Source organism: Salvelinus sp. IW2-2015, linkage group LG27, assembly GCF_002910315.2.
Source record: "Salvelinus sp. IW2-2015 linkage group LG27, ASM291031v2, whole genome shotgun sequence".
In the NCBI taxonomy this organism is placed as follows: domain Eukaryota; kingdom Metazoa; phylum Chordata; class Actinopteri; order Salmoniformes; family Salmonidae; genus Salvelinus; species Salvelinus sp. IW2-2015.
Genome location: NC_036867.1, coordinates 3,656,918 through 3,669,742, shown reverse-complemented (window position 1 = coordinate 3,669,742; position 12,825 = coordinate 3,656,918). Strand labels below are relative to the sequence as shown.

The 12,825-nt window shown below is 41.1% G+C and overlaps 1 protein-coding gene across 1 annotated transcript in view; it reads right to left on the bottom strand.

Annotated features, from left to right (window-relative positions):
- LOC111953859 (histone-lysine N-methyltransferase 2D-like) overlaps positions 1 to 10,464 on the bottom strand; it is a 127,963-nt gene extending 117,499 nt beyond the window's left edge. Inside the window, exons 1-2 of the mRNA XM_070435669.1 lie at positions 9,624 to 10,464; positions 327 to 488 (exon numbers count right to left, since the gene is read on the bottom strand). Of these exons, the coding sequence (XP_070291770.1) occupies positions 327 to 487 (161 nt within the window). The 5' untranslated portion in view covers position 488; positions 9,624 to 10,464. The remainder of the gene's footprint in view (positions 1 to 326; positions 489 to 9,623) is intronic.
- Positions 10,465 to 12,825: the final 2,361 nt, after the last annotated feature.

Below are 12,825 nucleotides of genomic sequence, written 5' to 3'. Positions count from 1 at the left end.
AAAAAATTGTCCGCTTTGAAAGAAATGGCAAGATTACTGAAGAATTCCATGAGTTGATTAAGTAATAAACCTGAACCAGCCAAAGAGACATCTGTCGGTAGACTTAATGGTGTTTTTATCCTCTACGGTAATAATTCATTCTACCTTTACAACTCACAACCACCCAAAATGAAGACTCCCACCAGCCCCCCCAAAACAACCAAACTGCTTAGTAAAATACATCCAGTAGATGACCAGTTACCACAAGGACCAATGAACCCACAGAGGGCAACACCAAGGCGTCAAAACTAAGCATCACACCATGATTAGAGTGCAGAGGGACCTACTTCTTTCTGGGTGTGGGTAATCCAGACCCTGCATCCCTACGAGGCCGGCCGCGAGTGCGCCGGTCTGTGGGGGCAGGGGAGGGGGTGCGCCCCCCAGTACTGCTCAGGGGAGTAGACTGTCCGTGGTCAGAGGGATCCAGACTCTTGTCCTCTGATGACATTCTGCGGACCAGGATGGAGAGCATAGAGAAGAGGAGAGAGAAGGAGACTAGTTTATTAATTGAACCAGGGACATCGGATTGGAGCTGTGGGGATACATTTGTCTTGCTAGGTAAGACAATCAAATACCAAAGTAGATAAAAAGAACAGAAAACAACTTCTTGTTTGGTTTAACACACAACCTGTATTGTAAGGTGCCCCGTTTGAGTACGCCATGAGACACAATGGACTTCTACTGAAATCCATCCACACACACAGTACATTCGGAAAAGCCTTGTTCTGAAATGGATTAAACAGGTTTAGAGATTACTGAAGAAAAATAATAATAATAGCACAATTACATAAGTACTCAGACCCTTTACTCATTACTCTGTTGAAGCACCTTTGCCAGCGATTACAGCCTTGAGTATGACACTACAAGCTTGGCATGCCTGTATTTGGGAAGGTTATCCCATTGTTCTCTGCAGATCCTCTCAAGCTCTATCAGGTTGGATGGGGAGCATCCAACCTGAGTGTGCGTGTGTGAGATATATCTCACACACACAGTACTAGTCAAAAGTTGACACACATACTCATTCCAGGGTTTTTATTTTTACTATTTTATACAATAACAGAGAAGACATCAAAACTATGAAATAACACATAAGGAATCATTACTAATAAAAATTTAAAAAATGGTTCAACAAATCAAAATATATTTGATATTTCAGATTCTTCAAAGTAGCCACCCTTTGCCTTGATGACAACTGTGAACACTCTTGGCATTCTCTCAACCAGCTTCACCTGGAATGCTTTTCCAACAGTTTTGAAGGAGTTCCCACATATGCTGAGCACTTGTTGGCTGCTTTTCCTTCACTCTGCGGTCCAACTCATCCCAAACCATTTCAATTGGGTTGAGGTCGGGTGATTGTGGAGGCCAGGTCATCTGATGCAACACTCCATCACTCTCCTTCTTGGTCAAATAGCCCTTACACAGCCTGGAGGTCATTGTCCTGTTGAAAAACAGATGATAGTCCCACTAAGCCCAAACCAGATGGGATGGCGTATCGCTGCAGAATGCTGTGGTAGCCATGCTGGTTAAGTGAGGCTTGAACTCTAAATAAATCACTGACAGTGTCACCAGCAAAACACGCCCACACCAACACACTTCCTCGTCCGTGCTTCACGGTGGGAACCACATGTGCGGAGATCCATTCACCTACTCTGCGTCTCACAAAGACAAGACGGTAGGAATCAAAAATATCAAATTTGGACTCATCAGATCAAAGAACAGATTTCCACCGATCTAATGTTATTTGTAGCAATTCGACCATGAAGGCTTGATTCACACAGTCTCCTCTGAACAGTTGATGTTGAGATGTGTCTGTTACTTGAACTCTGTGACACATTTATTTGGGCTGCAATTTCTGAGGCTGGTAACTCTAATGAACTTACACTCTGCAGCAGAGGTAACTCTGGGTCTTCCTTTCCTGTGGCCGTCCTCATGAGAGCCAGTATCATCATAGCGCTTGATGGTTTTTGCGACTGCACTTGAACGCTCAAAGTTCTTGAAATTTTCCAGATTGACTGACCTTCATGTCTTAAAGTAAATGATGGACTGTCGTTTCTCTTTGCTTATTTGAGCTGTTCTTACAATAATATAGATAATATAGGGCTATCTTCTGTATACCACCCTTACCTTGTCACAACACAACTGATTGGCTCAAATGCATTAAGGAAAGAAATTCCACACATTAACTTTTAACAAGGCACACCTGTTAATTGAAATGCATTCAAGGTGACTACCTCATGAAGCTGGTTGAGAGAATGCCAAGAGTATGCAAAGCTGTCATCAAGGCAAAGGGTGGCTGCTGTGAAGAATCTCACTTTTTTGGTTACTACATGATTCCATGTGTTATTTCATAGTTTTGATGTCTTCACTTTTTTTCTACAATATAGAAAAGAGTAAAAGTAAAGAAAAACCCTGGAATGAGTAGGTGTGTCCAAACTTTTGACTGGTACTGTATATATAAACAATTATAAATCTATCATTGTCCACTAGTAGGCACATTGATATTGGCTACGAATGGCAAAATTTGATGACATAAGATATCTTTCAATGCAACATATCCGCTTTCCCAACCCGCTTGGAGCCGTGCTTGAGCCCAGCCATTCCACGTTTGTTTGATTCCACCACCAGCACACCTGATTCAACTAACCAAGAGCTTGATGAATAGTTGACTAGTTGAATCAGGCATGCTTGTGCAAAAGTTACAACACATTGTGTAACAACACAAAAGTTACACAACTCAACTTGCTTTCACATACCTCATGATGCAAAGCATGCAGAAACACATAGAAGACGGGCCAGGATGGCCATCACTGTCACAGCACTCCCCCTCAACTTTGACGAGCAAATTAGCTGGGTTTACCACCCCTTAAGCCACCAACAACTACCACAGAATACAGCAGATCTAGCCTCCACTTCTAATAACTGAGAAAATTAACAATAGCAACTACAACTGCTTGATGAAAGGCACAACTGTACAGTGGACAGACCAGTGTCAATTTAGCAGAGCTAGGTAAGGCAGGCTCTTGCACAAGAAAGAGGGGAAAGGAAGAAAGCAGACATTGACTCATCTGTAATGTCTTCGAGACCAGATGTGCGAAGTCTCGCATTGGGGGACATCTCCGTGCTGCTTGGCAGCATCGCTCTCTACTGCATAAATTAATTTAGCCATTTTGTTAAGCACAGTCATGCTGGGGTGGAGAATGAAAAAATTAGAGAGAAAATAAATAGCAGGGTCCCCCGCTGTGCGTCTGTACCGGCTTATTTTATTTTACTAGGTCTCGAATGCACTACTAGAGCCAAGTCGCTGTTTAGCCTCACAACATCGCTGGGCAGACCACAAACACAGACTATGAGCCTGCTGGCCTGCTTGAAGGGTAGGCTATGTGCCTATGGCACCAGAATCGGAAGTGTATAATACATGTTTATAACTTGAGTATTGGCATTTCAAAGTGTCCACCTCACATCACAGACCCATTCCCACTAGCAAGATCTTTGAGACATCACTGAGCATAAAAACATGGATTCTCACATTTAAGGACAGATGCACTAATACATATCATACACACAAAAGTATGTGGACACCCCTTCAAAACGTGTGGATTCAGCCATTTTAGCCACACCCGTTGCTGAAAGGTGTATAAAAATTGAGCATACAGCCATGCAATCTCCATAGACAAACATTGGCAGTAGAATGGCCTTACTGAAGAGCTCAGTGACTTTCACTGCCACCTTTCCAGCAAGTCAGTTCATCAAATGTCTGCCCTGGTCAACTGTAAGTGCTGTTATTGTGAAGTGGAAACGTCTAGAAGCAACAACGGCTCAGCCATGAAGTGTTAAGCCACACAAGCTCACAGAACAGGACCACTGAAGGCTGAGGCGTGTTTCGCATAAAAATTGTCTGTCCTCAGTTGCAACTACCAAGTTCCAAACTGCCTCTGGAAGCAACTTCAGCACAAGAACTGTTCGTCGGCAACTTCATGAAAAGGGTTTCCATGGCCGAGCAGCCGCACACAATCCTAAGATCACCGCTCTAAGCGTTGGCTGGAGTGGTGCAAAGCTCTCCGCTATTGTACTCTGGAGCAGTGGAAGCGTGTTCTCTGGAGTAATGAATCACGCTTCACCATCTGGCAGTCCGACGGACGAATCTGGGTTTGGCGGATGCCAGGAGAACACTACCTGCCCGAATTCATAGTGCCAACTGTAAAGTTGAGGAGGAATAAAGGTCTGGGGCTGTTTTTCATGGTATGGGCTAGGCCCCTTAGTTCCAGTGAAGGGAAATCTTAATGACATTCTAGATGATTCTGTGGTTTCAACTTTGTGGAAACCGTTTGGGGAAGGCCCTTTCCTGTTTCAGCATGACAATGCCCCCGTGCACAAAGCGAGGTCAATACAGAAATGGTTTGTCGAGATCTGTATGAAAGAACTTGACTGGCCTGCACAGAGCGCTGATCTCAACCCCATCGAACACCGGCCTGCACAGAGCCCTGACCTCAACCCCATCGAACACCTTTAGGATGAATTGGAATACCGACTGCGAGCCAGGCCTTATCGTCCAACACCAGTGTTCAACCTCACTAAATATTAACTCACTAAATATTAACATCATTAATGTAAAGGTGTTTGTGTATGTGGGGGGGCTATTCTCAAGCTGCCAGGTCGCATGTCTCAATCTTGAACTAGATATTTCCCTCTAACACAATCCATTGTGTGTGTCAAGTTGTGGTGAAGGATGGTCAGGAGACATTTGTAGTGTTCATTGTAGAAATAAACATTTGAAATGTAAAAACAAAATTATTTCTTATTGGATGCGTTCTGGAATGTATTCAGTGAAGTGAAACAAAATGTTAGAAACCTTGCAGTCAAATGTAATGAATAGAACACAATTACCTATGAGAGTACATTTACATGCACACTAATAATTAGATATTAAAACAGATTATGGCAGTAGGCAGGTTATGCAATAGTCATGTAAACATCTTACTCTGCTTATCTTAAATCAGCGTAAGGTCAAAATTGAAGTAAATATACGCCGATTAAAACAAAATTTGAGCAATATTTTTAATTTTTAGGACATGTAAACACCCGCATTCCAGCAGTATATTTTTATCTGCACATGTGCTACCACCAGCCTAGCGAGCCTCCCTCTTTAGCACGAGTGAAGCGAGTTCGGAACAATGTATGCCTCTTAGAAGAAGTCGTTTTCACATACAAACTTCATATGTTCGAACTCACGAGTCAAATATGCTTCCCAAAAAAGGAATATGGATGCTGTGGTAGAACATTTATTTTGATTGGCGATTTTCTGCATTTATCAGTGCCATCAGGTAGCCTGATTTCAGATGTAAACAGGATTATTAGGGAAATCGTTCTTCTTGCAAAGCATGTAAACATTTCAATCAAACTAGTATATTAAATCTGACTATCCACAATAATGGCATTATTGTGTGCATGAAACCATACTCATAGTGCACATTACAGACCATAACACCTGTTCTACACTATAGCTACCCTTCTACCTAAATGTTCTGTAACGTTAAACCCTCCTAAACAGGCCCCTCAAATCACCCATTTCTTCCTACTGAACACAGCAATGGTTGCACAAGCATTAGTATGACTAGGAGGGGCCTGCAAGCAGCTAAGTGGGTGTTGACGGTTCTCTCAGCTAATTTAACAACCACGACCATCACTGCCACAACAGTTTGCAATCCATTTCTGCAACGATGCCAAGAGACTGTAGGCTCTTAAGAATGGAAGACCAGCATGCCTTTCTTTAACCTCAAGACTTCCTGAATGTCATTTTATACTTTTCAAAGATTTGCTAGAATGCACTATATAGCAATCCGACACCTTAAGGATGACTAATTTCTCCAACTGATAGGTTCATCTTCACCATTATGGGCAGCTAGCAAGAGGCAATAATCTCCAGAATCTGCTTATTATTATTTTTGGCATAAAAGCCTCACAGATATAGTTCTGTTGACATGGAGCCCAGTCAGCATTTGCACTGTAAGTGACATCGGAATATGTGTTATGAATGTGGTATGAAGTCCTTATGTATTAGGTACCCTTCAAACAGTGAAAATAGTGATACTAAATAATCTTCCTTCTTGACATTATTAGTGTCCTTTGAGCTTTGCAAAAATCAAGCTCAAAACTGAATCCCTCTGGCTTCTATTACACAGGCAGCCCAATTCTCATCTTTTTCCCAATAATAGTTTTTTGACCAATCAGATCAGTCCCGAAAAAGATCTTAGGTGAAGAGATCTGATGTGATTGGTGAATAGACCAATTAGTGGAAAAAAATATCAGAATAGGGCTGCCCGTGTAAATACAGCCTCAGATTTCACCTGTGTGGCCCAATGGTCTTCGAAACAAAATGGGGTGTTGAGACCTATCATATCAGGGAGGACTGAATTTTTTCCAGCCTTCCATCTTCGCTAGGTTCCAAGTAAGCACTACAGGACCATTACATGTTTTAGAGTGATTGCATTAGCTGCGGTGAAATTAAGATTAATTGAGCCATTCCATGTCCTATATTCAAGGATCTTCTCTGAATTTCCCTGCCATGTCATCCCATCACTCTTTGACAAAACAGTTATGAAAACTTCATGGTCGGCTTCCCAAACAAAGATTAATTTGAATCCAAGGAACCAGCCTTCAAAGTTCCTTAAACATTAGCCATAAACGGTCTACATTCACACAACGTTAAAGCCAAATTGTCCAAGTCAGACATCTCACATTTTAATGATGATGGCATCAGACCTGGAACACTGACAACACTGTTTTCAAGATGGTAAGTGACGACTAATGTTCTCAACTCCTCCTACCTCTGCTCCAATCAATAAAAGCTTCCTGGTGTGTGTTCCTTGACAATGTCCTCCACTTCTGACAATCCTCTTCCGCTCGCTTTCTGCACACTGTCCTCCACTTTTACCTGTCTGCAGCATTCCGTCTTTATCTTCCTTCCCTGACCAACAATGCACATAGCTTCTCATAACATTTTCTTTAGCTCTTTACTGTCTTAAATCCAATTTATGCTTCAACCGAAAATGTGGTCAGAGACTTCGTATAGAGAGTGTATGGCGATATTGCGGACCCTCTGGTGGCATGCAAAGGCCAAATTAAGCTCCATAACGCATCGCCATGCGCCTCAAATTTTGGAACAATGCAGAAGGCTCCGTATAGCTTCACATTGACATGATTGGTTGACAGTAGGTGGGGGCGGTACATCCTGTATAAACAAAAACTCACTTCCTTGACAACTTCCTTCACAATAGCTCTGCTCCGCTAAGCGCAAGAAGTATGAAAGCCAGGACATCTGCAGAGGCTGCATCGTAGTAAATGCTGTACGGCCACTTCAGACGTTGAATTGACCACTCAGCGTTATGTAAAAGGCTCTGCGAGACAAAAATAGATCAATATGAAATGAGACATCACCTTGTTATTCTTGGTTCTACGGCTTGACTTCACAAGTCTAACTCACATTTGAACTTATATCATACCAAAGACGCAATAATCACAGGGTTAATATGACATAGTGGGAACGCTAGTTTGGGTCTTTAGCAACTATGTGACAACAAATTGGAGTGAAACCCCAAACTAGCATCCCTGTGTCACCAGGATGTCCTCATTAGGGATGGGCATCTGACATTTGACTGCTCGAGTACTTGCATGATTTTTTGAGTACTCAAATAAATAAAAGCTGTTTTTAGAACAAGGCTGTGGGGTTTTACAGATAACATATCCTAATTGCTAAATTGGCTCATATATACAAAAGTATGTGGACACCCCTTCAAATTACTGGATTTGGCCATTTCAGCCCCACCCATTGCTGACTGGTGTATAAGGACACAGCCATCGAGGACACAGGAACTTCATGAAAAGGGTTTCCATGGCCGAGCAGCCGCACACAAGCCTAAGCTCACCATGCGCAATGCCAAGCGTCGGCTGGAGTGGTGTAAAGCTCGCCGCCATTGTACTCTGGAGTAGTGGAAGAGCGTTCTCTAGAATGATGAATCACGCTTCCTGTTTCAGCATTACAATGCCGCCGTGCACAAAGTGAGGTCCATACAAAAATGGTTTGTAGAGATTGATGTGGAAGAACCCTGACCTCAACCCCATCGAACACCTTTGGGATGAATTGGAACGCAGACTGCGAGCCAGGCCTAATTGGCCAACATCAGTGCCCGACCTCACTAATGCTTGTGACTGAATGAAAGCAAGTCCTTGCAGCAACGTTCCAAGATCTGACGGAAAGCCTTCCCATTAGAGTGGAAGCTGTTATAGCAGCAATTTCATATTAATGCCCATGATTTTGGAATGAAATGTTTGACGAGCAGGTGTCCACATACACTACATGACCAAAAGTATCTACCTCCTTCACTCCAGTATCCCAGCACATTGTAAATATGGTATTGGAACTGACCCTGCATACTTACTTATCGTGTGTTTTTGTACCATCTTGTTGTTTTTAGTACTACATTGATATTGATTACTGCATTGTCAGGTTTAGAGCTGGCAATAAAGGCATTTCACTGTACTTGAATCTACTTGTACATCACCAGGTAACACAGGAGGTTGGTCTCACCTTAATTGTGGAGGACAGGCTCGAGGTAATGGCTGGAGCGGAATAGTATCAACTACATCAAACATGGTTTTCATGTGTTTGATGCCATTCCATTTGCGCCGTTCCAGCCATTTATGAGCCGTCCTCCCTCAGCAGCTAGGTAAGGAGTTAGGACTTATTTGTTGATTTGAGAGACGACAATATCGAATAGAATCAGCTGCACTTCTGTCTATAATAACAACTGGATTCCTTGGTTGTCAATGGCAGGATCTGAAGAAACATGACTTAAAAAGTTGGGCATAGTTATTGAGAAAATATATTGCAATTCGTGGTTGTAATAAACACTGGACTCTCCTCATGTCCTATCAAGAGCCATAACGCGTGTGTTTCTCCAATTTAGGTCGTGGAGACCTACTGGGTGTGCAAGCGTTTATTCCAGCCCATCACCAATACCTGACCTGATTAAAAGTGTCAACCAATCCTGTATCTTCAGTCTGGGCCATAACATGCAATGCCAGGTGTTGCTAAAGGGCTGGAATGGAAGCATGTACACCAAATATCCTGGACTGGAGTTGAAGACCTCTGGTTTAAAACGTTCAGGCTCTAATATGCTTAGGTCAAAACCCATAGGTGCAGTTCAAGAGTGGGCATTGGGATTGAATGTATGTTGTTCAAAGCTCTGAAAACACAACTTTTTGACTGCATCATTTGATGGTCACAACCCTGCCAAACACTATTGTTTGATCTTCTTGAGTGAGTAGCCGAACCATCGGGTTAAAGTCAAATTAAAACTGAAATGTAAAATGCTGAGTTGCCGGCCGTTAAGTTGAATTCTAGTACGAAATAGTTTTAGCAAGAAGCTGCGCTCTTCAAAGGACATATTAGAATCAAAATTATAAACAAACAGAGCACTCTACGGTAACATGATTGGCCACACGGAAATCTTGAAGGGGGCTGGTTCTCGCTGCACGTCTGATAACACATAACTGAGTAAAATATAGAGAAATACATTACAGCTTACCTTTTAGAACCTAGAAGTTTAGATGTATTTCCTTCATGACCTTTAAAGCCATATGAGAAATGTCATACTTTCGTTTAGTATAAGTGGGGTAAGGGGTGTCGCTGACTCGTTCAACCACCAATTCAAAAATATGGGGGAAGTGACCAGTGCACTTTCGGCGCCTCAAAACCATACAAACTGTTATATCCCTTTATGTATTCTTCAGTTTATTGGCTTCTTTAAAAGTACGTCAATCAGTGAACATTACTACTCTCCCTTCGACCACCAAGATTTACTTTCTGCCAGAAAACGCATAAAAATTATAAAATACATCCCAATCGTTCCTTCAATTCTTCACAGCAAAATTATTGCAATTAAGATAGATCCACAACTTGAAAAATCCCACAAAAGGTTTGTAAAAGCTTTAAAACTATCGAGAGAAATTAAAACGCTTACGGAATTGATGCAATAATTTTTTTTTCGTTTCCAGCTTCCAGACAACTTAAACCAGTATTAAATCCAACAAGAAACTTTCTCCAGTGATTTCATATGGATAAGATGACTGATATAATTTCTTCCGTTGAAACATTCCTGTCAAAATATAGAAAATGTATAAGTTTTCTTCTAAAAATGTGAAATTTAAAGTTGAAGCTTTACTCCATCATGGTGGCCATGTTTAGGATAGACCTAAGCACTGCCTGTCAACGTTTGTCGCGGAAATAGGTCCAATTAAACATTAAGTAAGACGTGTTAAATCAAATAATGGTCGAACAGGAATAAACCATGTATTAAAAAAATAAGCTTATACATATGTATAAATAAAAACACATGTAAACTGTTGCATTTTGTGTCAGACCGCGTAATACATGTTATGAAAAAAAGTCTCACTGACCCTGCGGAGTGATACAATGGAGCACTATCCAGGTAAAGAGACTTCTCAGTCATCAGCCAAGAACTCTCAAAACATAGATCTGGAGTTCCTAAATAGTGGATGGGATTCTGTTTCGCCTAGCCATGCATTCTCTCAATTTCGATTAATTTCTGCTGGTTTTATTCAACAGTGCACAGAGACCACATAACTGTTATTTTGTGTTGCATACAAGTCAGTAAATTGTTTTATATCTGTTGCTACAACAGTCCTTATTCTCAGAGTTATCACATTGTGGAATAGATTATTATTGGTAATGTCTATTGCTAAAATACATTAATATAAAATACAACACAACGTCTCTACTCTACTAGCTGGTAGGAATGCATAACATAATTAATTGCATTTTGCCTTACACAACAGAAAAGTATTAGGATAACTGTGGGAGTTCTGATAGTTATGAATAGTGTACATGGTATAACATATTATAAGTTGATTATTAAACATTAAGGTATTACACACACACACATACATACACTTATAGCACGGGATAAGGCATCCATTTCTTTTTAGTAAAAGTGAATCACAAATTACATTAAATCACCATGCGTCAACTTCCTTGAGATGACAAATAAGACTTCCCATACATTCATCAACATCCGCCAATGATACTATAGTGTTACATTTTCTATTGATTCTGCTCAGTCCTTTTCGTTAGATTTATTTTTCTCACTAATTAGTGGGATACTCTCTAAGGGTCAAGGATGGGATGGAGGAAGTCCAGACTGGTCCAGGTGCAGGAGGAAATGCGCTTCATGGGTTGAAAGAGGTTCCACTGTCTAATAGGACAGTGCTTCACTGATTCGTTGAGTCCCTCAGAGCTCACTTATATCCTCCTTTTATGTCCTCAGTTGTGTGTGTGTGTGTGTGTGTGTGTGTGTGTGTGTGTGTGTGTGTGTGTGTGNTGTGTGTGTGTGTGTGTGTGTGTGTGTGTGTGTGTGTGTGTGTGTGTGTGTGTGTGTGTGTGTGTGTGTGTGCATTTGGGTCAATGAAAGTGTGCTTCTTCTCTACCGTGAGAGCCCGGTTAAGTGTGTTGAGGGGTAGGACTCATATAGTTCAGTGTTTTGTTTTGTTGTTTGTTTTCTGTGGGTTAGGAGAATATTCCATCAACGTTCCACCAAACATACACAGAACATGGTTGCCATGTTCTCAGAAAATAAGATATTATTGATCTAGACATGCTTTGTGGGAACGTTGGAAGAACATTTATTTGTCCAAAGAAAAGTTCATTACACATCACAGAGCCAATCAAGGCCCTGATTGGTGAACCACTGATAGCTCTTTGCCTATTGGCAAGGATACTCACACAGTGCTTTTAACATACAGTTTTTTCAACTTACATGATTACATTGTACATGTTCATTTATACAGTAATTATAATTTAACATGTCCACAGCTGGGATTTGAACTCAGAACTTCTTGGTTCAAGGTGCACCAAGCTTCCCACTACATCACCACATCCATGTCAGGTATTAGTTAATCTGACCATTCTCATAATCTATTATATTTATTATTTCAGCAATTGAAGGTCTTTCTGCATAGTTATCTAATTTTGAATCACTATGATCAATCAAATATTTTATTGAGTGTACTTTTAACAGAGCTGAGATTTATTCAAAGTGCATTCACCCTATTACTTACACATTTCAAGTTGTTTCAGATCTACACAAGTGCCTAGAGAGGGAAGGCGGGTTGGTGGCTAGGGAGGGGAGGGCTATGGAAAGGGGGAGGAGGGAAGGGGTAATGGTTCCCGGGGGAGTTCTGGGTGGGGAACGACCAATTGGTCGGTTTCCCCGTGGGTCCTGCTTTTTGTTACACATCCATGGGCTTATTAGCACTAAAGATAACAATGACATCATTAATAATACATAATTTTTCTTTAAACAATGGCAACATTCTGTCTTGGAATCTGAAAGTCCTAAACTGTCCTCTTGAATGTCTTGATATGCTAGCAAGAAGCCATGTTGATATAGCAAATGCTCCAAGAAACACACCTGCTTCAAAAGGACTCACATAGAATAGAGAACCATTTGTACGAACTGGCTACTTTTTCATCAGCCCCAAACAAAACTAAAGGTGTTTTTATAATTATATATAAGAAAGTCAGAACTACCATCTTGGGTAAAGGCGAAGACCAAGAAGGCAGAATCACTTTCCTTAAATATAACCATAATGGAAAGAAAATTGCCTTTATTTATGTGTACGCTCCAACTTCATATGATCCTATGTTAGAATTAGCTGAATCCATTTCGTTATTGGGACAGACATGAATGATATTTTGGACAAATCTAAGAA